General features: G+C 37.6%; 1 protein-coding gene across 1 annotated transcript; it reads right to left on the reverse strand.

Annotated features, from left to right (window-relative positions):
- Positions 1-627: 627 nt before the first annotated feature.
- YME1L1 (YME1 like 1 ATPase) lies at positions 628-25,032 on the reverse strand. Its single transcript, XM_075705171.1, has 19 exons — positions 24,935-25,032; positions 21,659-21,790; positions 18,955-19,117; positions 16,683-16,781; positions 14,792-14,901; positions 13,577-13,727; positions 13,373-13,480; positions 12,462-12,544; positions 11,496-11,586; positions 9,672-9,824; positions 8,195-8,327; positions 7,630-7,692; positions 7,018-7,130; positions 6,484-6,639; positions 5,610-5,761; positions 4,611-4,737; positions 4,437-4,510; positions 3,723-3,809; positions 628-2,551 (listed from the first exon to the last, which is right to left on the reverse strand). Exons 1-19 carry the CDS (start codon positions 24,962-24,964, stop codon positions 2,408-2,410), a joined length of 2,169 nt encoding a protein of 722 aa, XP_075561286.1. The 5' UTR covers positions 24,965-25,032; the 3' UTR covers positions 628-2,407.
- Positions 25,033-25,893: the final 861 nt, after the last annotated feature.

Raw genomic sequence — 25,893 nt, forward strand, 5'->3', positions numbered from 1 at the left:
TTCTGTGGAACCTTCCTACCTGGAAAGATACTCAAACCAAATCTGGGTGTGTCATTTCATCACTAAGTCAGCTGAATATTCTACTGTGAAAGTAGCTCTGTAATAATGGGTAAATGTTTATCACAAACATTACTGGTCTTGCAACGCTCCAGAGTTGAAGAGCAAGTTTTGTTCACAGAAGGGGAAGCAGTTCTTGAAATAGTAGTCAAAGACTGAAAACTAGTATCAATCTTAGAAGAAATCTGTTCTTGAGGTGGAAGTCAAAAGCCAGTGCTGCTACAGCCCATATGGTACGTCACTGAATTTCAGCATTATAGCCAGCAGCATTAAATTTCCAGGACAGGGCACTAACCACAAAACTAGATTTAAGAAAAACAAAATAGAACTCAAAAAACCCAACCCCATGCACCAGAGTCCTCGCTTCTCCCATTAAATGTGTCCTGAATTTGCGTGGCAAGGTTTCAATAGCTGGGGGGGCTGCAGGGGTGGCTTCTGTGAGAAGCTGCCAGAAGCTTCCCCCAGGTCTGACAAAGCCAATGCCAGCCGGCTACAAGAGGGACCCGTCACTGGCCAAGGCCAAGCCCATCAGTGATAAAGAGTGCAATTTTACCATGATTCTTAAATTTATTTACAAGTTTAAATGTTTTATACACCTCAATTTACATAGTAGGGAACTTGGTATTACATTTCATAACAATTTACAGTGAATAAAAAGAAAACCAATATGCATAATTAAAATTAACCTTTATTACTCCAAAAACAGATGCCAAATATGCAGTATATTCCTGTTTCTGTTGGCATATTTCTAAAATACATGTACAACTGTAACTAGTCTGCCTAGACATTTGGTATACTGTTTTGTAACATTTGGAAGTTCTCCCACACTGCACTGGGATGTCACTGTAGTAAGCTGACAAAAATAGGCAAATAGAAAGTTATCCTGGTTTTGAAAGAAAAAAAAAAATGCATGTGCTCATACTAAAAAACTAGGTTATAATCAAGCATTGCACTCAGAAAATTCTAAAATACTATGTTACTTCTAGTTTTAAGTGTAGTTACCAATTTCCATTCACATTCATTGGCACCAGCCCAACTATTTTAATGTCCAAGTATGGTAACCTTCAACATTAATATGCTAATAAAGGCCCTCTCTGCAACAGAAGTCTATAGTCCCAAGAGTCTACAATTAATTGTGCAGAAAGATTATGATCAAAATGTGTTACTCCTAAAAAACAGTTCCATGAGATCAGAAGAATACTGGCTTATAATTGCTAGCAATCACTTCCACTTGACTGGAAACTGCTTTCGTTTTCAAAAACTTTTTCTTATTACCTTAGAATTTCCACGGATTTCTGTTATGGTTGAGAGAAAAGGTTTTATTTCCCTACTTTTACTGTAGAACAGAACTGGGAATGTTATTTGAAACAACACGTGCGTCAAACATTTTCTGAACTACTCTTCAGTGAGCAACGTTGCCCTCCTTGAAGAAATGATCTGTTGGATTATCAAACGCCCATACATAGTATTAGTAGAAACTAGTTCTGTAGAATCTCCAGCAGTGTAAAAGCACTGTCATCAAAGCACTGTTATCCATCTACTGCAGTAATAAAAAAAATCTAAGAATCTTGTCAGCAGCACATCAGAGGTCACAGGTATTTCTCTTATCCCTGCCATGATTCTGCCCAAAACATGGTCCAAAGAGGCTTAGGCATGTTTAGCCTGTTGTTATTGCATGAAAGTTTCTCTCCCAGCCATACATGTGTGTATTTTAACCCCAAGAGCACTGAGAACAACAACTAATGTTTTTGTCTAACACGGAGCTCCCACAACTCCCTTTAATAGAGATGCACTGTGTAGCCACTTCATTCTTAGAGATGTTTTGTTACATTTCTAAATAAGAAGTCTTCTTTAAAAGTGATCTCTAGCCTCAAACAGAATATGAGCACTAGTGAGACTACATACTACTGTTTTACAAACCAGTCTGTCACTCTCCATAAAACATTCCATAGCGCATATTGTGGGGTATCACTTCAAATGCACATGTAGCGGCATGACCCAGGAAGCTATACCAAAACACACCAGTATATCTGCTTTTTCTTCTCAGCTTCAACACGTTTGACTAAACCAAAGCGCTGAATTCAACCCTGAGATTTATCCTTCTGAATAACTTCTTGTGGGAAGCGTATAGGGAGCAGAGGATGAGGAACTTGCTTTATTTTGTGTGTCTTACTCTGATGAGACACAACAAATAGATGAGTAACAGAAGCTCACAGGAGACAGAATAATATTAAAGTGCCACTAATGCCATACACACATCAGGAAGGGAAAAAAAGGCTATGCTGCATAAGACTACTGCATTGCTAGATGTACATTCTTCGAATTATCAGTTACTGTATCACAGAAGTTATCATCTTACTTCTAGTTTTTTTCCCTCTAGAACAATTTGGATTTCTTTGGCATCCAAAGTCTCATATTTCAATAAAGCTTCTGCTAAATTCTTGTGTTCTTTTGCATGAGTCTTCAGGATGTTCTTTGCTCGCTCATATGAGTCCTAATATTAAAAAAAGTGGAAAGAGATTTTAAGACTTTAGAACAAAAACAGCAGCAAGATTGCACTTTAAAAATTGTTTCCAGGTAAATACAGCTTGAAACAAACATTTAAAGTTGTGCCTTACATTTCACAGCTAGCACAGCTCCTGTCCTACGAAGATTTAAAATCTAGCTGGCATAATTAATTAAAAAAAAAAAAAAACCAACCAAACTTTATGCCACCTTTGCATTTTTCAGAAGTTGAACTAAAAATAAAATCCTGAGATAAACATTAGCATTTTTATGTATGACTCAGAAAAGACTTACTGGATTTGAAAAGTTGCTGATTAAATGAAATATATTTGATTTTACACTATGAGCAGTGCTCCAGCATTCAAGGAATGTTACTCAAAGACTAAAGCATTTAAAAGCTTATAAAACTCTCGAAGTGTTACGTACTTTTAGAAAGCTGAAAGCTATCCAGCAAGTTACCAGTTGCTGCAAGTAGATGCATGTTGATGCATTACCAGCTTCAACTTTTAGTTCTACACAGATAGTTCTTACATGACCAAGTCAGTTCAAAAACAGCTACAGCAGAAGTGTTAATCGTTCAAATGTTACAATATAAATAATTCTCCTGCCTGTACCAAACTAATTCAGATTACCAGAATAGTGATCGGAAGTTCTGTGATTATCGAATGTTACAAATTTCCCTAGCCATCTGATACTGATCACTGTGAGAAACAGGATACTGGAAAAGGCAACTCTCCAATCCAATATGGCCATTCCTGTGATTCTGTACAAAATCATTTAGCTGCAAGTTATGAAACATGTGAGTAACACATTCACATCTGTTCTGAACCAATTCATAGCCATACTTTTTTTCCTGTGAATTGAATAGGCAAAATACAAATCCTGACCAAACGTAAGAGGAAGTGTTAAAGTGTGTATTAAAGAACCTAACACCACCAACTTGTTTCTCACTACTTGTGCATGGCTATCACCAAAAAACTTTGATATGCAGAGATTCAAAGTTGCAGCTACGTTAAATACTTGGGAATACTTCCATCCTGGTGTATTTCCATACTGGTGTATTTTCACCAGTGTACATTATCAAACTGAATAATCAAGGAAGCTGATGCTCCGCTCATCTCAAAATAAATGTATTGGAGCGAAGGGGGAGAGAATCTTACCCGTAGAAGCGTTCTTACTTCCTGTTCAATTGCAGACTGAGTTTCAGGGCTAACTTTCCCTGTGTCAGCATAGGTCATAACACCAAGCTAAACAACAACAACAAAAATGCTTATCTTACCACTGTTGCAGTAATACACATAAAACACTAAGAGCTTCATCACCTATTGCTTCTACGAGCAAACAAATAAAATCATTAATCAAATGCTTGCTGAAGTGCTTGCAACAGAAGCAAAACAAGCCTATTCATCAACTACGTAGTCACTGCAGAGTTCTGTTTCAACAGGTAACAGTACAGATCCCGATTAAGCATTTTCTTATTTAAAACAGAACAAAATCCCCAGACTACTAACACTTGATGGGTAATAAAGATGACTAAAGAAGTTTCTTTAGGAGACTAGAAAACTCAATGCTGTTGTCATGTGTCCCACCCAAACCCCAAGATTATCCTCAATTCCAAAATGTTCGGTTTTATTATAAACATTTTCTGCAGACATTAGTAACTTTCAATGCAATTTTGAGGTGAAGATCTTGCAAGTTAATTTTTAAACTGTCAAACATACAGGTTTTCTAGTTGAGTTCAATATAGCAGAGCCAGTCAGAAGGCTTACTTTCTTTTTTGCCGGAACTACTTAGTCTCTCTGATCACTGACAGCCAAATAGGCATTTAGTTATTTCTTTGTACCATATAAATATTGAACGATTGATGATACTACCTTCTCGCTCATTCCAAATCTAGTCACCATCAGTTTTGCAATTTTAGTAGCATTGTCAAAATCACTGGAAGCACCTAGATAGCAAACAGATGTAAATTATGTTATTGAAACCAAATTAAACATGCCAGTCCGCAAGCTTTGATCAAGAATTCTTTTAACTAACAACCAGCTGACCTGTTGTGATGTGATCACTTCCAAATATGAGCTCTTCTGCTACTCTTCCTCCCATACAGACATCCATCTGTGCAAGCAACTGGGATCTAGTTTCACTCCATCTGTCATTTTCTGGGAGCAAAGATACCTGTAAGATACAGAACTGTGGTCAGGTAACAATAAATGGAAGAAATACCGAAATAATCTGAAAAATATTCTTGTTTATATCCAAAGCAGATATAAAGGCTTCTATGCAACAATTTGAATGCTCTGGGCCTCCTCCTAGTCTACACACTCATCAGGTTTGCTTGGAAGTCCTTAAGTCTACCAGCTGAAATAGCCTCCTACGGGCCGTGACCACCACATAAAATTAAGCAACTTAAACCTACCACCAGAAGAAACAGAATAATCTGTTCTATCCATTTCTCCTTATTCCCTACACTTGTACTGACCACAAATCAACTTGCCCAGAGGATTCAGGCCAATGATTTTCTTTAACTGAAGACACTAACTTGGATGAAGTTCAACAGAAACAAATATTTTTTTTTTGTTCAAATGCTTGGCAGCTAAAGGCAGAATAGAAAAACTTACGGGTATCTATGCTACAAACAAGGTAGCTAACCAATCAGGTTTAGAAAAAGTCACATAGGGCAAAGAACAACTTCATAAAGGATGTTTGTGTTCAAACTACAGCTGAGCAGTGCTTCTACTTTCCAGTCCTTTAGACATTCTTCAGCGGTTTGCTGTTGGGTGCTATTTTAACTGCAGCAGAATCAAACATACTTACATTTCTTTCCTTGTATATGTGAACTGTTACACTAGCATATGCTATTTTTTTTCAAAATGAAGGAAGAAAGCTTTCCATCACACAGAAAAGACAACCAGTGAGTTTTCCTGGAGACTGCTCATAACCGAGTATTTCAACATACTACAATATGCATTAACATAATTACAACAAATAGCATTGCTGGCAAATTCCTCAATAACACTAAACCAACATAAAATTTTAGAAATACTCACATGTCCAAGTGTTGTTCCTCGTGTCATGATTGTAGCCTTGTTGATCGGCATTGCATCCTTAGTATAATATGCAATGATAGCATGTCCAGATTCATGGTAAGCGGTGATGGTTTTGTTTTTCTCATCAATTTCTACACTTCTACGTTCAGGTCCTTAAACAGAGGAACATTAAACAAACTTTTTTGTACAGCTGACCACCACAATCCACACATTACATATACTCCAACAGAGCACAAAGTAGCTGAGGAACTGCATACAAGCAAAATTAAGTAACACTCATTAAGTGCAAAATGTTTATGAGTAGGATTTTAATGTCTAAAATGGACCTCAATATACTCTACACACAAGTTGCTTTTAAAGCAACATTTAAAATGCAGTCTGAGTATCTGAGAAAATCCCGTTTCTTCTCTGAAATACGAACAGACCAGATTTTTAGCGTATATGTCTCAGATGTTTAAGTTTTGTGTTATCACATGACAAGCTACTTAAACAGAAGTTCCAGGTTTCTGGTCATTTATTCTCTCCTTTCCTTTAGCAATGAGTAGAGGAAGGGTAAGAAATCAAGCCTGTGTCTTCCTCTAGGCTCAAGTACAATAAGCAGCATTTTTGATTAAAAAAAAGTATCAAGTCTTAAAGAATGTATTCCATACTAGATTTTACATACTACTCTCTGGTTTCAAAAGGTTCTATTCAGAATAAACTAACAGAAGACTTACTCATTTAAAAAAAAAAAAAAAATCCAAACAACAAAAAACACCAAACCCCCCAAAAAACCCAGCAGCACAAAACCTTCTTTCTCTGTAAAAGTCTTAATTGCACATGAAAACCCCTGTATAATCTAACACATATGTATGTCTTTTGTGTAAAATCCTACCCATTAGAATTTTGTCCTTGGAGAATTCTAGTTCTTTCATGGTTACCATATCTTTTCCATCAACAGCTGCCTTTAAGGCAGCTTGATTTACAAGATTCTCAAGCTCTGCTCCAGAAAATCCTACCGTGCCTCGTGCAATTATTTCTGGATCAACAGCTGTGGGGAAAACCAAAACAAACTTGTCGTTAGGGTCCATATTGCTCCTGAAAAACCTTGTATCATGAAGAAATATCAAGAAATTATCAAATTATAAGCAAGAATCATGTTCTATTAAAAATAATGCATTAAACAAAAAATTTTAAGCTTTAGAAGAAATGAAACCTAATTCTTAAGACACTATGAACTGTTTGGGACTAGAAAGAAACTGCCTCAGAAAACTGTTGTAACATTACATACTAGACAATTTTTGTGTTCTTTACTGAGACACATGGTAAAGCCACAATTGCTGATGGAATAAATGACTAATTCATGAGTGGGCTGATCCAGTATAAAAACTGTTACATAAAAAGATATTACAGTAACGTGTTTACTTACATGGATCATACTTTATTTTATTAAGGTACCACTTCAGAATTTCTGTACGACCTCTTACATCAGGCTTGGGAACTGTAACTTGCATATCAAAGCGACCAGGACGTATTAAAGCACTAAGGGAAAAGACAGTTTAATACATTGACTTAGAAACACTGCAGTAAACTGTTACTAACGTATATAAGGAACAAAAATCCATTTGATATTTCTAAAGAGATCTACATAGACTGTGTCCGATGCGCAGATGCAAAGAATACATTTTTCTTACCTGTAAAAAGACAGATGACAAATGTTTATTACCAACCCATTTTAAAGAGTTTTTTGCATTTGAAAATTTTGCACTGCAAACAAGGAATGCAGCTAGTCAATTTAAGTAGAAAAACTTCCACAAATGTTAGATGCTTAGGAGCATGTTACTCATTTCTCCATATTTAACCCAACAACCTTTTAAATGCCAAAACCTGGTCAATACACATCCTTTTTAGGAGGGAAACCCCAGCTATAACACCGTAATACTTGAAGATTATCACAAGCAACTTAGCTGTTTTTGTGGAGGGTTGGTTTGTTTTGTTTTTAATACATGCTCTGTAGAAATGATCAATACATTATACTCACTTATCTAATGCTTCAGGGAAGTTTGTTGCACCAATAATAACAACACCTTCATTAGGTTTAAACCTGTATGGGAAAAAGAGGGTGAGAATGTTGGGGTTGTTTTGGAGACAGAATTTACACCTTTTTTGTCAATAACTGCTTCTATTTCTTATTTTGGATGACCTCAACTGGCCAGTCAAAAATACACTGTCAAACCACAACATGTGATCCAAGAATGACGACGTTTAACCCAGCTACTGGTTAAGAACGTGCCCTGATCTGAAGGTTGAACTTCTTCCTTTAGATATATAGTCAGTCTAAAAAATGGAGAGATTATTTAAACTAATTGCAGCTATTGTGCTACGACAAAACTCAGAAGCTTCCATATTCTTTACAGTAAGGCCAGTAGTTCTACTGTTGGCAGTATTAGAAAGTGGTCATAAGAGCATCTTAAATTTATATCCTTAAAAGCGTTACAAAAAAATTACAAAAAACATCAAAGCTGTCAAGGAAGAAAAATTCACCCAAATATTCAAAATACCAGTCAGTCAAGCACCTTCTGTGCCCTCAGAATCCACATATTTACCCATCCATTTCAGCAAGAAGTTGATTAATCGTCTGTCTTGAATAGGGATGCATTGGAGATTCAATTCTCTTCCCACCAACAGAGTCCAGCTCATCAATAAATATAACGCATGGTGCATTTGCTTTTGCTTCCCCTGGCAAAAGAAACATAGCAGAAGGACACTTCAACCACACAAAAGAACAGACAGTGTATCATGTAATTTAGGATTCTACTACTTCTATTACTCTTGGATTATAAAGAATTCTATTAGACATCAACAGAACTGTCTTGACTTTAGCCTAAAAAAAATGAAATGTATTTTTGAAATTAAGCGATACAAAGAGAAGCAAGGTTCTTCATCTCCACATCAGCTTATTCTTATCATGCTACAAGAAATTACTAGTAAAATAGATTAAGAAATTCATTGTACTTCCTATCAACTCCCTACAATAGTTTATTTCATAGGCTTGGGTAGAGAACATTGACCTGTTAAATAAAAATAATATGAAATGTGATGGGTCTAAATGCTAACTTATTTTTAGAGAACTTGTTTGTTATTTAACAGTGAAGACCTCACCCTCAAGTTTACAGGTATTAAAAACATAAAATAAAAATGCAATAATAAACTGGTACATGCATACCAGGATGCAACTCATGCACCCAGGTAGACATTATCTGTAACATTGATATTAATGTACAAGTCAGTCATCTAACTTCTGTAGTCAACAGAAAGAAATGCGCATTTTAAGGTACAACACATTACATTTTGTATCCCTTCCACATGAAGCAAGTCACATTTCTTCTACAAATGCAAACTACTTTCTATGTTGTATTTGACTGATGTTATCAATCTTCCATTTAAGAGAGAAGTGGATTTCCTCCTCCTCAACAATATTTATTTGCATACTTAAAATAGAAAGCCTCTTCTGTGAAAGTTATTAACCTAAACATTAATTTTAAAAGTTTCATTATAATGCCCTTTATTCTGGGCCTCTTGATGGGCGTGAGAAAGGAAATCCCACCTTAGTGCTACACTGTGATCCCGTAAAGCTCTAATTCAGAGAAAGAAAAAAGACAATATAAAAATGAGGGAAGTAATTGAGAAGGTTAACACTATATTTTATCTTAAGTTTACATTTTAATTCAAATTTATTTACAATAATTTACGTATGACAGTAAGTAAATTACAATTTAAAATACTCCATTTAGAAACGTAATGTCCTATAAACTAATCAAATTACTTCCATTCTCTCTGGGAGTGTTGTAACACCAGTTATAATTTTTGCTACCATTTCATCTGACAACTAACAAGATTCTACCGTTAATTGATACTCACAAAATTCTGAGATTTACCTACAAAATTAAAGTTTTATTTGTTAGCCTCATACACTACTATTTTCCAGTAACCAGAACTGTACCTAATCAAAGCCTGCAAACAAGACTGAATACTTAAACTCAACATGTTAAAAGATTTCAAAACCACAAATATTTAACTTACTGAATAGGCTTCGGATGCGACTAGCTCCTACACCAACAAACATCTCATCAAACTCGGATCCAGATGCATAATAAAATGGAACATCAGCTTCACCAGCTACAGCCCGCGCGAGAAGAGTTTTACCAGTACCAGGTGGTCCAACTAACAGAATACCTAAAAAGACAAACAAAAAACCCCAAACAACAACAAAACCACCAAACCCACACAGTCTTATTATACAGGTACTGTTTCTTCCATACATTAGAAGAAATAATTTACACTTGGCTTCAAAAAGCAGTTAACATCCCATTTCAGATACTGCTCACTATTCACAGTCTGAAGAAGCTTCCTATAACAGATCTAGATACACTCTGATCCATACTGAAACAACAACAAAGACTTGTAAGATGATCAAATAAAAACAGAAGCCTGAAGTATTTTACAAAGTTACTGCTGAGTTTAGCAGCTGAATCCCTAATAGTGTCTTCTTCAGACTAACATTTTCCTAGCCGTTTCTGAAAGTGGAACTTTTTTTTTTTAAATTAAATAATTCCAAGTAATTGACTTAACAGTGTAGAGCACTAACAGGAAATAGACTTATCAGGTTTACATATTTCAAATTCACTTGGCCTTCTACTATGACCAAGCTTAACCACTCTTTTAAATGAAAACATTGGTTTCTGAACTGTCTAAAGCAGTTAGCAAGCACTAACGGTGCTGAAAGCCACACAGAAGAAGTAAAGGCCTTTTAACAGTTCAGTTACATAAAATCCCTGCCTTTCAAGATAAAGGACTACTGTATAGTAGTTTAATAACTGAAGAAGGCACAGTAACTTTTGTCTAACCCCAACATATTCATTTGCATAATACAGGTTCTTTTTTGGACATTTTTGCATTATCTTGGGTAAGTTTTCAAGACTAAACTTACGTTACGTATCTTTCTCAGATGAGAAAAGGTACAACAGAATTAAAAATTTCGGTGACAGGAAGCTAGTAACTTAGAAAAAAAAAATCCTTATAGGCCTTATAGGGACAGTTAAAGGAGGGGAAAAAATACAGACCTAAAAATCTCTGGGCTACATAAAGCTCCACTCAACGAGGCATTAACACCAATTATGCATAACTTTATTAGTAAATATTTTCTTAATACTATGTTATGTTCAGTGACAAAGTAGAGTTTTTGTAGTTCAGTATGTCATCTCTAAAAGGCTCACTTGGGACTGCAACGAAATACCGATTCTTAACCCTGTAAAGAAGGCTGCTAACAATGATAAACACAGGTTTGATTTTTGAAAGGCTTTTTGCCTGGAATCTACAGCCCACTGCTTTGCACTGTCATAACTTATCACCCCTAATGTTGTTACTGAATTTCTACCAAATGTAGGTGTATCCAGGCATCTTTGCTTCTTCTATGCAAATACCTCGGACACCTCAAATTCTCTGTGTGGGTAGGCAGTAATGACCAATTTTTACATATGGGGAACTGAAGGTATGACAGGAAGCATGCAACATAACTACATTAAGCTCCACACCTCCAATCCCCAAGTACCTCATTTAAGGGTATCGTTTAATAAAGAAGCTTTCGCAACCCTCTTTGAAGATTGATTTATTCCTCAAATATCTTAAACAAACAAGGAAATCCACAGCCTACGTCTAACATTATTTCACTATTTTTCCCAAATAAAAACTAAATACAACTGTAGTATTTACGCCTATTTTGGTTACATACTTTTTAGATTCCCTAACTAAAGGAAAAAAATATTCAGAAGCTAGGTTGTAAGTAATTCATTGAGTATAGAACATGGCTACACGTGATTTTCACTTTTGCTGAGCAACGATTCTTACCTTTTGGAAGTTTACCTCCTAGTACAGTAAATTTATGTGGGTTTTTCAGGAATTCCACAACTTCTTGCAATTCCTGTTTAGCTTCTTCAACCTACACGTTTAAAAACATGCCACAAAATATAACTAAGCATTTATAAAATACTGCATCTTTTTTGTGAGTTTTGTATTGGAGACTTAGACAAGTCTAAGTGTATTGATCAAAAATACACAACAGAAAGAGAAGATAAAAGTGTACTACACAATTTGTGTGGATACCAGGAGTCCATGAGTTTAACTCAACCTATTTCTTAGAACTGTTCACAGGAATAATCAGTAAACACAAAAGTTAATAATACTGAAGGAATAACCAAACAGTTCAAGACCAGACCTAACCAACAAGACAAATACAGAATCAAAAATTCTACATCAAGATATTAGTCTAGTTACTTAAGAAGAGATTAATTCTATCTGTTTGTCCAAGGAGAAGGAGAGAGGGAGGTCCTCATTTTGCCACCGAGAGCCAAAGAACAGCTGAATATAAAAAATAAAGATATCCCATCAGCAGTGACGTGCCCACTTCTGGATTGTGGAAATCTCTCGATCTCCTGTCCCAATATCGGATATCCAAAAGAGACAGTACTAAGAGAAAAATGATCAAATGGCATTACCATCTCCTTGTATTTGTCATTTTCTGCAAAAACCAGATTAACATGGGTACTTATGGCCTGCCTTCTGCTATTCTAGCCTTTAAAAATGTGATTCAACAAGTCCAGAGTGTACCTTTTGCAAGGTATTAAACGCCACAAAGATATAAAATAGAACACAAGTGGTTAAAACCCTCCTTGATCTTGGAGTGGGGTGTGTGTGTATATATATATATGAGGCTTCAGTTCATACAAAGAAATTTCTTGAACAGAGTAAGACATTCTTCAGGCTCACAATGATTAGTTCAGCAAGAACTCACGCACACTTTACTTTTGAACTTACCCCTTTTACATGTTCAAAGGTGACATTTTTCAGCTGGATTGGATCAACTGCTGCATCAAAGATACTTGATGTTCGAAAGCGTACTAAGAGCAAACAGCAGATGATGAATTAATTTACACATGAAGTAATTTCATTCCAAGACTGAATTTTGCACTTGAATGCGTATCATTAAGCCACTAACTTTACACCTGCCCTTTTTTAAAAGGTCATGTTTCCATTTCAATGCGTCCAGTAAGAATAAGTTTTATTAAAAAAAAAAAAATCTTTAAAATATTTTCAGTTAATTCAGTGATTTAAGTGCTTTTTAGTCATTTGTAGCACAGAAAGCCCTGCATCCAAAAGCAGGTGCACAAAGCCAGTTCTTCCTCAGTGTTTCTGCACATACCCTAACTTTCTTGAGACCCAGGTGACAACTTGACATGGAGAATTTCAACTTCATGCTCATTGGCTCAGCCTTTGATCATTCTGCTATTTCTGACAGATTTCTCGAGATGACAGTTTGGCCATGCAAGTACCTAGTTGCTACAAACTGGGCTGTGATTACAAATAAAAACCGAACAATTTTGCCTACTGCTAACCTAGATAATGCTTCATCTAAATTTGAAGACATACATAATTGGTGAACAGTCTGACTTTTTGTCTGACTTTTTCTCTGCTTGGTTCCATGCAGTTGTTTCACCAAATGTATTAAAATAATTGTACTAACAGACAACTTTTTTGTCTCCATAAACATTTTGTCACACTATTGTCTGAAAGGCTGTAGCCAAAAGCAGTAAATAACTCTTCTCTCATTAGTACATTGAAATGTTATCCTAAAACTATCACAATGTCAAAACATTTAATTTGTGCTAAACTTGCTGGAAGAAACAATGCAAGTGAAATGGGGGGGGGGGGGGGGGGGGTTAACTAACCAGCATCAGAAAAGGAGCCTTTCCCAGGTAAAAATGATGAATATATAGCAAGATAAAAACAAAGAACGAAGAGAAAGAAAGAAAGCAAACGTGATCTTCTTAAGGAATCTGTAAAAGAAAACAAAAAAAACCTTGTTTTAAAATGGGCTGAAATAAACTACTTTCTGAATGCAAAGACAAGATACGTGAACTAAAACAACTTACCAAGTGTTTTTTGCAGGAATACTTGTGCTTTCAAAAAGCCTTCTGCAAAACCAGTTTTAAAAGCATCCTGGTGTGCCTCTGGGATGTTTTTTGTTTTCATTAGTGTATCTAAGTTTTCAACATCAATTCTTCGCTTTCTCAGGATAAAGCCCTAAAATGTTTTCCACAGCAGCATTAGTATACACTAAGTGTTGATACATAGTTAACTTACTATCTGGCTAGCATGGGTGAGGGGAAAATAAAATAAAATAAATAAAATAATAAAAAAAATTAAAATAAGAATAAAACTTTCTCCCAAGAGAAAACGCAGCCTAAGGCAGATTTGTACACAGCTAGCTTTGTACACTGGATTCAGTGGGAGTTAGTAGCTTAAGGTTTTTGCTTCATGAGATCAACTTAAATTATTTCCAAATGTGAAATACCCTCATACATATAGTTTTGATAGAGCTTGATCAAATACATCTCATATGCCCTACCAAATTTAAGAGCAGCACTGCATAGAGCTAGCTCTGATTTATCTTCATCCATGGTATACCTAGTCCACAGATGAAATAAACCATGGATGCCTAGAAGAAGGGGAGAGTTCAAAGCTAATTTACACACACAGTAAGATCAAATGCTTTAATTAGCCTGAGTTCTGTACAAACAATTAGAAGCAAAGAGCACCTAGGTTAACTTGGTTTTGTTAAGTGCTTGGCTACCGCAAGCCTGGAGAGTTACCTGCTGAATTAAGTATCTAAGTGAGTTTGTAACCCATAAAACCACAGGAATTTAAAAATTTTGTATCTTAAAAATATACTAGGCACTATTAAGTCTATTCTTAAAGCATCAATCACATGCTGAACTGCTTAAAAAAATATACAATCTTGTACGTTAAACTAGCCGTCTTTCCGTTTAAACAAATACTTCATTTGACTCCAAGCTATTTTTAACAAAGCCACAAAAACAGAATACAAAGAATTTTATTTCTAGAGTTTAAAACTCTGAAACTACTATCCTAAAAAAATGCAAATAATCTTTACATTGATGATATATGAAGCAAACTTGTGTATTAGTAAGAAAAGCAGTATGTTGTCATTAGCTCAAGTGTTAGAATTAAGAAATTTTTTCACACTAGTGAAACACAATACCCTTGGTAAATTGTGAAAGTTCGTTCAAGAGAAAGAGATGGTCTGAATAAGCCAAAACCAACTTCATAATGCTACTTGTATTTACCTTCAAAAGTGAAGAAAGTGAAGGTTTTGTTTCTGTGAATTGTTCAGATGTTGACTGCAGACGTCTTGCTCTTGATCTCAAAGTCTTAAAGGTCCGTGATTGTATGTAAACTTAAAACAGTAATAATAAACAAAAAAGTTTAAAACTACCCATTACTACCCCTACAAAAAAAAGGCCTACGACATTTCACAAACTATTATATGAAAAAGACTATCGTGATGGAACTAAAGATAATCTTCCCAAAATATCCACAGTAAAAAGTGAAGAGAATTGCAAACAGAAATCTGGTTAAGATGCCTGAACAAAAAAGTTAAAAAACAGAAAACTGTATGAAAGACTTCTGGATCTACTAGTAATAAACAGGATAAATAAACCAATAAATTTTAGTACTGTAAATGGATAGTTAGGTGATCATGAACCGTGTTTGTAATCTAAACTTGCAAGCAAACTGCTTACTGTTTCACAATACATTTTTCCCATAATTTTTTTTTGTTAAAATAATCAGGAGTTAACATTATGAATTATAGATAATTGGCCAACCCTATCACTGTCTCGGGGAATGGAAGAGACATACAGCCAAATTAAATCCAGGCAGGCTGACAAACATGAAACATTCAGAAGCTAATCCAGAAGGATGGGAATGAAGGTTCCTGCTCTAAGATCAGCTTTGTCTAGAAGCTCAGATGATAAGGTGCCCTGAAGAGATGTGGAATGGCTGAGGTGTGCTGTTAACTTAGAAACTGACAAAAGAAATGAGACCAATTAAACACATTGAGCTTATAGAACCATATGTCACAGTGACCTTATAGCATTATATGTCATCTTCTATCACATCACAGACCTTGCGATGGAGATGTTATCACATAAATCACAAAAGCCAAGAATCTTCTTTCACTACTATGTTTTAAAATAATCACCAACACCAGTCAATTATATAGTTTTAACTAAGCTTTCTGCTATCACAGAATAGCACCAGATAAAAGGAATTTCTGGAGGTGATCTAGTCAAACCCCGGCTCAAAAAAGGTCTAACTTCAGCATCAGATCAGGTAGCTCTGGGCTTTGTCCTGCCCAGTTATGAAAATCTCCAAGGATTAAGATAACACAACCTCTCCAGACAATCTGTTTCAGAACTTAGCCATTCTTATTGTGCAAATTTTCCAACAGGAATGTCCTTTACTTTTACTTGTAACTATTGCCTCTTCTTTGAGGGTTACAAGACAAGGGTAACTAATATGGTTCCAATAGCAATTAGATCACTCCTTGCCTTCTCTTCTGCTAACTTTAAAACCTCAGAACTTTCAGCTTCCCCTCTATATTAAATGCTTGAAAATCTGCACCCTTCTCTGTGGCCCATCACTGGGCTATCTCCATTTTGTTAGCATCTCTCTCTCAACCGTGGGACACCAAATGAGACACAATATCCAGATGTAGTATCAGAAGAACTGAATAAAGGACAATACCTGAACTCTCTGAGCTCCTGATTATGTTCTTGCTAATGCACCCCTGTTGTTACCCATCATACATCCAGGAGTAGTTTAAACCAGTCACCAAGCACCTTAGAAAGTTCATCTGGATGAATACCAGAGTCAACATATTTATTGATTCAAAAGCACTCAGCTCAGCTATCATCTTTTAAGAATATGATCCACAAATACTGACAACTTTGAACAAGATTCTATAGTTACACCACATTTACAAACTTAACTATGGCAACACTACTCAAATGCAAAAATAACTTCATGATTTAAAGTGATAGTATCAATGTGAAGCTCCTCCTGGAAGTTTACTGGTATTTCCCGAGTGACGCCTATAAGACAAAAGTAAAAATATTTTCCCAGACTAAAAAGATACTATAGAGATTAAGAACAGTGTAGTTTATTGTTTTATACCTGGCCAACACCGAACATCTGAACAGAAATTTTGGAGGGGATTAGGATGCTGTCTGTACAAACAAGATGAGCGTAAAACACCGAAAACATCCACGAAACCTGTAAAAAGATACAGCAAAGTGTAAATACACCCTATATTAAATGGCAACTAAACATTACTTCTTGCATAGGTTGTTTTTGCTTTCTTAAATATTAATTCTATTTTACTATGGTCCCTCAGGCATCTGTAATTAAACAAATTAACCATTACCAGTACATAGATAGTTAGCTTCTTTGCATTAACCTATGTCAGACACTTTGCAATATACCAGAATTTTTTCTCATTAGAACTTCCAAAAAATACTGGTACCCAGAATCTTGAATTTGAGGCTGTATCTGGGAGGGAAAACTCTGCGTATCTGTACAGAGCTGAATAAAGTTATCTAGACTGGACAGGAATCCAAAGACTTTCATGAAGCTGAAGGACCAGCATTCAACCAATCATTCAGTTTCAAAGGCTTTAAAGAACAGCTTGCTCACAGACATTTTAAAACAGACTATGTATAATGTATGAAAACATTTTACACTACACTAACTCTACTTAATTGTACTAGTCCTCCTGCAATACAGAAACGGAGGAAAGAAAGAAAGGAGGAAAGAAAGAAAGGAGGAAAGAAAGAAAGGAGGAAAGAAAGAAAGGAGGAAAGAAAGAAAGGAGGAAAGAAAGAAAGGAGGAAAGAAAGAGCATCATGGTGAAAAAGTTATTAGCAGATACTATTTCAAGCACACTATAGAGTGCAAGACAAAAGGACTGTCAATTTATCTGTTTAGTTACCAAAAGCTCAAAGAACTCATCCTCATTTAGCAGGTAAGAATTATTTAAGAAACATCAGAGACCTGTGGAGGGAGGGGAAGAAAAACTGAGGCGAAGCCTACATATGCTCTCTTCCATAGTAACTCAGAAGCTAATGTAATCATAAAAAGGGTGTGTGGGGGGGAGTGTTTATTTTACATATTCTGAGAAAGTTATTACATCAGTTAGATGTATCTACGACAGTAAAAAAGAACCCTGAAAGTTCGTCCTAAATTTTTTGAAATTATATGATGATAATAGCAGCTTACAAGCTAACAACTGAAATACGGAGGAACTATGGGAAGGAGAAAAAAGATTAGCTATTAATTCTACAATGTTGTATATTCCACAATCTTCTACAATACTGCATATTGGCTAATCTAATACAACATAATTATGAACACATTAGATTAAAAAAAAAAAACACAAACAAAAAAACTCTCCTCACTTTATCCACAAGCGTATGCACAACACTCACATATCAATAGTAAGTCATCCATAGCATGCAGTGTCACCTACACCAAAAGTCCGTTCTTGAAGATTTAGCATCTCCCTTGCCTATGGCAGTTTTCCACCTATAACCTTGCCTTTTCAACTGTGAATCAAACAACCACTGTGGTGAGCTTCCATGTTAATCTATCAAAGCTCTGAAGCATTTGCAACTTTTTTCTTCACATTGAGGAAACTGCCCTGGGCTAGTTTTTTTATATCTCATATCACAATGCAATTTAACTCTTTTTTCTCTAAAGAAAGAGAGCCCTGAGGTATTACTCCTAGGCTCTTTCTCCCAACTGCTATACTATATAGGCAGTATCTCCAATGTCAGCTATATGCTTCTTTTTCTAACATATTCTTGAGCATCCACAAAGGCCTTGCTTCCTGTATTTTAGACTAATCCCAACAAAGCATCTTTAACTGTAAGGAACCACTCTTGGTTTATTTCAGCAATGAAATACTCTACATGGACTGTTAACAGTTCGCCACCGTGAATTCCTTTCTAATTAATGTCCTTGTGTAATGTTGCTTCAAGCAAAAAAGTAGTAACTTAATGTAAACTGGAGATGTTCATGACTGTGGTACATTAGTAGATTAGCAAAATCTAATTTCTTTTATTTGGTGAAAAAATTCATAGCTCAGGTTCATCATTAAGAGACAATGCACTTGTACTATAGCTGAGTTCAGACAACTTTAACAGCAACCAACTTCAAATCTGAATGTGAAGAAACAATTCCAAAATCTGTGTTCAATTTTCTAAAATTCCCAAGATTCAGAAGAACCACTCTAGAAACAACCCATATACCATAAAAAAATACATTAATAATCATTAAAGATTTTTTAAACTATGACTTACCTACAGCACAAGAGATTAAAGAATAACTGTGTTCACCTTTATAATCTAACTCTGCTCAATTTTCATAAGCACTTTACTCTGAAACATACCATGCTTATTTTCAAAGAAGGACTCGGCAGAGATGTACGATGTACGCCACTGTGAAGAGACTTTGTTCTCTGCACAGTAGCCTGGAAGCAATCTGTTCACCAACTCTTTGAACTGGTTAGCTTTCAAATCAGACAATCCCAGATCTCTTAAATTAAGTACAGACTGCAAAACAGAAATAAATGTTCAAAATTTACTTAAGAATACCTTAGGGGAAAAAACATTAAGAATAACTGAGTTATCTTTTTGGCTCGATACAGCATCTGTATTTCACAGTTCACATTGAAATAAAAAATTTCTAAATGAAGATAAATGAATGAAAGGATATGATTAAAGAAAGAGTATTTGCTACTGACAATGCAGAATGACTTTTCCACTTGCACACACTGATATTTTCATTGTCACAGTACATTTATGACAAGTGTATTTTCTTCCCAATTCAGTCTTTTTTAACACCATCCTGCTCCCTGATTGAAATAGGCACAGAAAAAAAATGTGGTTTTCCAACTCTTTCTACTCTTTATGATAGAGCAAACGGAGAGTGTGAGGGGGAAAGATGTGCAGCAATAGCCGCCCATTATGTTTTAGCCAAGTGAGCAAACAGCAAAACGCCTCCAACCTCTTTTTTTTGGCTAGCCTTTTGCAGATAGCGCAGATTTAGCAGCAGCACAAAGACTGGATATTTAGAACTATACCCAGAGTTAAAATCTTAGAAATCCACAAGCTGGGTAGACACCCAGCAAAAGGCAAAAGTTTCTATGGGGAAAAGGGTAAGTACTAGGATTTGGGATTTCCTACAAAGCAAAGAAGCTATGAAAAAACCAAGAAGATAAGGCACATATGCTTGAGTTACTAAAGAAGTAACCTTCATCAAAGTAATTTTAATCTTGTATTTTAGATAGGAAAAAATCTTTTTACGGGAGAGTATGTCTTAAAAATACATATTGGTTTGTACCCTTTAAAATATCTATTAGCTTCTCAATATTGTTTCTGCAATAACATTTTCTTAACTGAGAAGCAACTATTCTATTTGAAATGTATTTGCACAGATACTTAATTTTTGATTGTTAGAACATTATGGATTATATTTTTGTTTATCCTGAATTGTTTTTATGTAAGCTTTATGTTGATCTACTTTCAAGGTGAAACTAGATTTCCAATAAAAAGACATACACGAAAAATACTTGAATAAAATGTCAAAAGAAGCATTTTTAGAACAGATTCCTAGATGCATCCAGAATACCACCATATTCAAAGTTTATAGTTTAAAATGGATTTTTTAAGTAAACAAGGTATTCTGTTTTAAAGGCTAGGGTAGATTGCTTCTGGTCCACATATACTCAAAATAAGTATGAATACATTTTTAAACGTAATTTGACTTTTACACGTGGTTTAAAGGAACAGATCAAGCCTGCCTACTTCAGCTTAATAATTGCTTGGAAAATTACCAAAATGCTAAGAGGGGGGAAGATTAAAAAATATTTTAAAAAAAAAAAATTCTGTGACTTTTCAGAATAGGTTACTACTTCCAAACACAGATTTAACTTCACAGCAGCAAGGCTTCACATTCTCAAATAACGCTTTTTGCCGTTCTAATAGTTCTTCACTATCAGAACTGCATGTACTATGTCAGTATTTGCTGATTTTAAATTTGAGCTTAACCTTTATTTAAACTTAGGTTTATTTTAGTCTAATCAACTTGCTTTAAGAACTTTCTTTTAAAATACTTCAAGAGAGACTTTAATTGTTATCTTTATACTTTTATCATGCAAGGAGGAAGCAAACAGGTGTATGATGAATTAAAGAGAAAATATTAAATGTGAAAAACCCTCTGTATTTAAAAGAGACCATAGTTTCTTGCTGAGTAGAAAGACAAATACAGAACTGAATAAATGAAACACACTTTTAGTTTTGTTCAATAATCCAGGTCTCCCGCCAAAATAATTTTTTATCACCAGAAGCAAATACAGAATCACAAAAAAACCCACAACCAACAATGGAATCACAACACAGGGATGATTAGTACAATCCATGCTGATTTCCAAAGTTCTGCAGTTAGTGAAAGACTCCATGTTTTTCCTCCCAAACATTTTCTTAGTTATAAAACTTGTTGCAAGAAATGAGTTGAAAGATAAGTGGCAAGATCTGATACTACTCTGCACTTTCTGTATTTTGATTTTCAATGTGAAAAAACATAAAATACCTTACGAGAATGAAAGATATTTTAATAGTAAAACAAGAAAACACGCAAACATGCTATTTCATCTCTCAAAACCCCTCAACATATTTTAGGTTACAGTCCGCTTTCTCACAAGCAATAATGAAACAAACTTTGCTAGAACTCAGATATTGAAAAGACAATAAGGGGTTTATTAACAGAAAAGTTATTGTTACTTTAGAGCAAGACACATTAAGCTGAAAGTGAAAACAAATCCCCTCCTCATTTGCAAATTACTACTGAGACAAGCACTAGCTTTTTTTCATTATTAACGCAATACTGTATTTTCGTAGAATCCTTATGGCCAAAGCACCGACTAACTGAAGTCCTGTCAAAAAGTTACATTCTACATATTAACATTCTGTTTCATTTAGTCACATTACATTATTTTATAAAATGAGTCAAATATTAAATTAACTTAAACCGATATTATTCAGATTTAATTCAGTTAAAAGCAAACCACCACTTTTTACAAAGGTTTTTAGTACCTCACTCTTCTGAGGATCATGCTCTGGGGACTTGTCCCTCTGGGCAGGCTGTATGGATGCTGTGCTGGCAGTAGTAGTGGAGCTTTTTGGTGAATGAAAGGCATTGATAAGGTGACTCAGAGGAACAGTAGCCTGGGGGGAGGGAGGAAGGAAAAATCAGATAACAATCTAAGTTTGTTTGAACTATTTAAACATATCTCCATTCCAACTCCTGACTTATAATTGCATATCTTGTACACCGCCTTTTAACTGCGGACTTCATAATAAACCACATGAACTTAGCTTCAACACCACAGTGTTAGCTGATACCTCTGTTTAAAGAAAAAAGAAAGTTTAAGTATGCATGACATTAGAAGCTCACAAATCTTGGGGGGGGCGGGGAAAGAGGCTACATTTCCTGGTTTTCAAACATAAGCACAGTTCAACGAAAATAATCACTACATTTGCAAATACAGAAGTAGGTACAGCTCATCAACACTCAGAAGATGCAAAGACTGCCCTCAGTTTGCACTTAAGACAATATTTAGTTAGAAAGAAAAAAATAGACAGCTTCTTATGGATTGTTCTCAGCTGAAACAGGAAGGAAACAAAATTGCTACTACACTTAATACTTAATTCAGAATATTTTTTCAATTTTTTCTTTTATGTGTCACTTGTTTGCTGTGTTAGGTATGTGCTGTTGCAACCAGATGACAGAACAATAAGGATTGTTGCTGTCTTCTGACAAATATTACAAACTTAACAATCATTTAATGCAAAAATACAAAACTTTGTGAAACTGAACATTTTTCCCTTGTAGTCACCATGCTGCCATCACCATCAATTAACTTACATTCCAAATAGGTGCTTTTTTCCCCACATCGCAATAAAAGATACAAAAAAGGAAACACAATCAGTATGGGGAGAAAAAGAGAGGAAAAACAATAGCAAATTACTTCTACGCTGGAAAGTCTGCAGGTTGATACCACCTCTTGAAATGTTTAAAACCTGTTTATAGTCACTGTCATTCAGGAACTTTCTCTTCTTTGGAAGAAACATTCACTTAAAATAATCCCAAGACTGCCTTGGTGTCCGCCAAGACAAAACTAAGATGACTTCAAAACACGGCTATAGAAGAGAATGCTCTTTAAACAACATGAACAGAAAAAGAATGATATACGAGTGTCCTGGTTTCGGCTGGGATAATTTTCTTTCTAGTAGCGGGCATAGTGCTGTGTTTTGGATTTAGGATGAGAGAATGTTGACAACACACTGATGTTTTAGTTGTTGCTAAGTACTGCTTATGCTAGTCAAGGACTTTTCAGCTTCCCATGCTCTGCCGGGTACACAAGAAACTGGGAGGGGGCACAGCCAGAATAGTTGATCCAAACTGACCAAAGGGCTATTCCATACCATATGACATCATGCTCAGTATATAAGCTGGGGGGAGTTGGCTGAAGGGAGCGATCACTGCTCGGGGACTGTCTGGGTATCGGTCGGCGGGTGGTAAGCAATTACATTGTGCATCACTTGCTTTGTATATTATTATTACTATTATTATTTTGTTATTATTATCATTACTATTTTACTTTATTTCAATTATTAAACTGTTCTTATCTCAACCCAGGAGCGTTTCTCACTCTTACTCCTCTGATTCTCTCCCCCATCCCATCGGGGTAGGGGGAGTGAGCGAGCGGCTGCGTGGTGCTTAGTTGCTGATGGGTCTAAATCACAACAATGAGGTACCCCATCCATTTAGTTGTAGGCCTTAATTTCAGACTTTGATATGAAATATTATAACACAGTAAATTCTAGGTTATCCCTGGACAGATATCCAAGCAAGAGATCTCATCAAGCTGGTTCCCCTTGAACCAAGTTCAACAGAAAGCTCAGCGGCTGCTTTTGAATAGCATTGAATCATAAGGATTTAACAACAGCTTACTAATTCGGAGATCACTCTTCTTAAGTACTACTGACTTCTGTATCATTTTCCAGCCAACATCTGTTTTCATCTATAAAGTAATACTTCAAGTATCTGTATTACTCAGTGACACCACCTCATGAACCAGTACAGAAGCCCAGGTGCACCACCTATCAGGGCTCCTCCCCTAGCACATGGCTATATCTATTGCAAATATACCATACAAATAATTCCAACACTTCCAAAACACCTAAGTCTCATTACATGTCAGTAGGGAAGGCAGTTGGGGTGCAACTCTGGCTGCTGCAACGATACCGGATTGCAGTACCTGATCAAGACTCTGCCTATGAATGCCCTTCCGCAAGAACTTCCACTAGACAGAAGAGAGACAACGCTGTGAGACATGAAAACTGCCTCAGAATTAATTGTCCAAAGTTATAATTAAACTCTGGGAGTTTGTGGTAAAACCGTAAAGCCTCCAGAGGTCAAAACCAGCATCCCAACCGTTAACCAAGCTTTCCTCCTGCATTTCCCACTATGAAACGGTGGAATGACACATTCCTAAAAATATCACTACAAGTTCTGTCACTTCACTAACAAAAGCAATTAACACACTCTCCACACCTGGAAAGAACAATCAAATCCCACTGTGGAACGAGACTATCACATACTAAACCCCCTAACACAAAACATAAAAATAAAACCACTGGTTCAGATCGAAGTCCATAAAACCCACTAGTCCCATCCAACTCACCAGCTAATAAAACATGCCTGCTCAATTGCATCCAGACTGTTCTGTATCACAAATAATTGATGGACTTTTCCTCCACTAACTCTTCTAATTTCTAAGTAATTTCTTTTTGGTTTCCACAACCACCTGTGACAATTAACAGCACAGTTTCACTTCAGCTGTAATAACACCACCACCGCCCTTGATTCTACTATAAAACCCAATACTAAAAAGCGCCATCTCCAGGTAACTTCTTCATTTCAGATTTCGTAAGCTTTTACTGTACCTTCCTCTCTCCTCCATTTACGCACTTTTTTCCTAGATAAAAATCGTAGGCCGCTGTAGCCCCCCACCCCCGCTCTCCGCCCCGCCGCGGCACTCGGTGCCGCCGAGCCGGCAGCCCCCCGCGATGCGCCCGGTCGGCGCTCTCCGAAGCCCCCGAAACGTGGCAGCCAGGATCTCGGCTCCTCCAGCGGAGGCCCGCAACCCGCGGCCATCCCGAGCGCCTCCGCCCGGCCCCGCTGCCTCTACCCGGCCACGAAACGAGCCCCCGACCGCAGCCCGCTGGAGACGGAGCCCCAAGCGCGGCGAACTACGCACCACAACGGCCCGGGGCCGCCGCCGGTGCGCTCCGCGAGCCCCTCACCTGAGGCTGCACGGTTGAGAAGGAAAACATCCTCCCGGCGGGGACGGCGGCGGCGGCGACCACAGGCGCCTCTTCCGCTTCCCAGCCCAGACGCAGAAGCTGTGCCCGCCCGGCAGCCTCCGCCACTCAGTCGCTGTGGCAGCCGCCGCCGCCGCCGCCGCCAGCAGGAGGGCCCCACGGCTCTGCGCTTCGGGAAAATGGCCGCCCCCTTCGGCCGGCGGTGACCAGGCCCGAGGCTGTCCCGGAAGCGGCTGGAAACGGGAGAGCTTCCGGGTCGCCACTTCCTTTCCCCTTGCCCCCGCGCAGCAGCCGCCGCCTCGCAACCCCTGTTTTCCCGCGTTCCCCGGCTACACCGCGTCCAGGATCAACCCGCCAGTCCCGGGGGGGCGAGGGGCAAACCACCCGCCCGGGCAGGCCCGTCGGCAGGCGGGGCCGGGCGGCCGGGACGGGAAGCAGCGAGGCTGGCGGGAGGAGGAGGAGGGGTGCGGGCGCTGCCGGGCCCCGGGGGCGCCCAGGGCGAGGAGCAGGGAGGGCCCCGCGGGGTGTCCGCTGTCAGCCGGGGGCGGCGGAGCTGCCAGGCCTGTCCCAGCCCGGGGCCATCACCGCCGGGTAGCGGCCGGAGCTGGGCCCCTCGGGCAAGTGCCAGGGAGGGGCGATTCGTAACAAAGGGTGGCGGGTGGGGAAGGGTGGCGGCGGGGCCTGCGGTCTGCCAGCTGAGCGGGGCTGGCCGCAGGGCACGCTCGTGCCATGCCTTCGTTTTGACGCCTCTGCAGAAGCAGAGGGTGCTCCGAGCCCGAGGGCTTCCTCTAAACCCTCAAATACCAGGTCACCTGCTCAGACGAAGACTAACAGTGTGGGGCTGTGCGTGGGTTGGAAGCGGGGCAGTCACCCTGCGCCCAGACCGAGACGTGCCTGGGGAGCTGCCGCTACAAGTGCAGGGCAGCGTAGCTGCCAGCTCC

The sequence above is a fragment of the Pelecanus crispus genome, chromosome 2 (genome assembly GCF_030463565.1).
Source record: "Pelecanus crispus isolate bPelCri1 chromosome 2, bPelCri1.pri, whole genome shotgun sequence".
Lineage (NCBI taxonomy): Eukaryota > Metazoa > Chordata > Aves > Pelecaniformes > Pelecanidae > Pelecanus > Pelecanus crispus.

What these genes read in the sequence shown, in the direction of transcription:
- YME1L1 (XM_075705171.1), bottom strand. Translation starts at nt 24,964, where the DNA reads ATGTTTTCCTTCTCAACCGTGCAGCCTCAG. An exon ending in CACTTTCTTCACTTTTGAAG is followed by an intron (nt 13,728 to 14,791) that starts GTAAATACAAGT and finishes AAAACATTTTAG; the next exon opens with GGCTTTATCCTGAGAAAGCG. An exon ending in CAAGGACAAAATTCTAATGG is followed by an intron (nt 5,762 to 6,483) that starts GTAGGATTTTAC and finishes CCTCTGTTTAAG; the next exon opens with GACCTGAACGTAGAAGTGTA.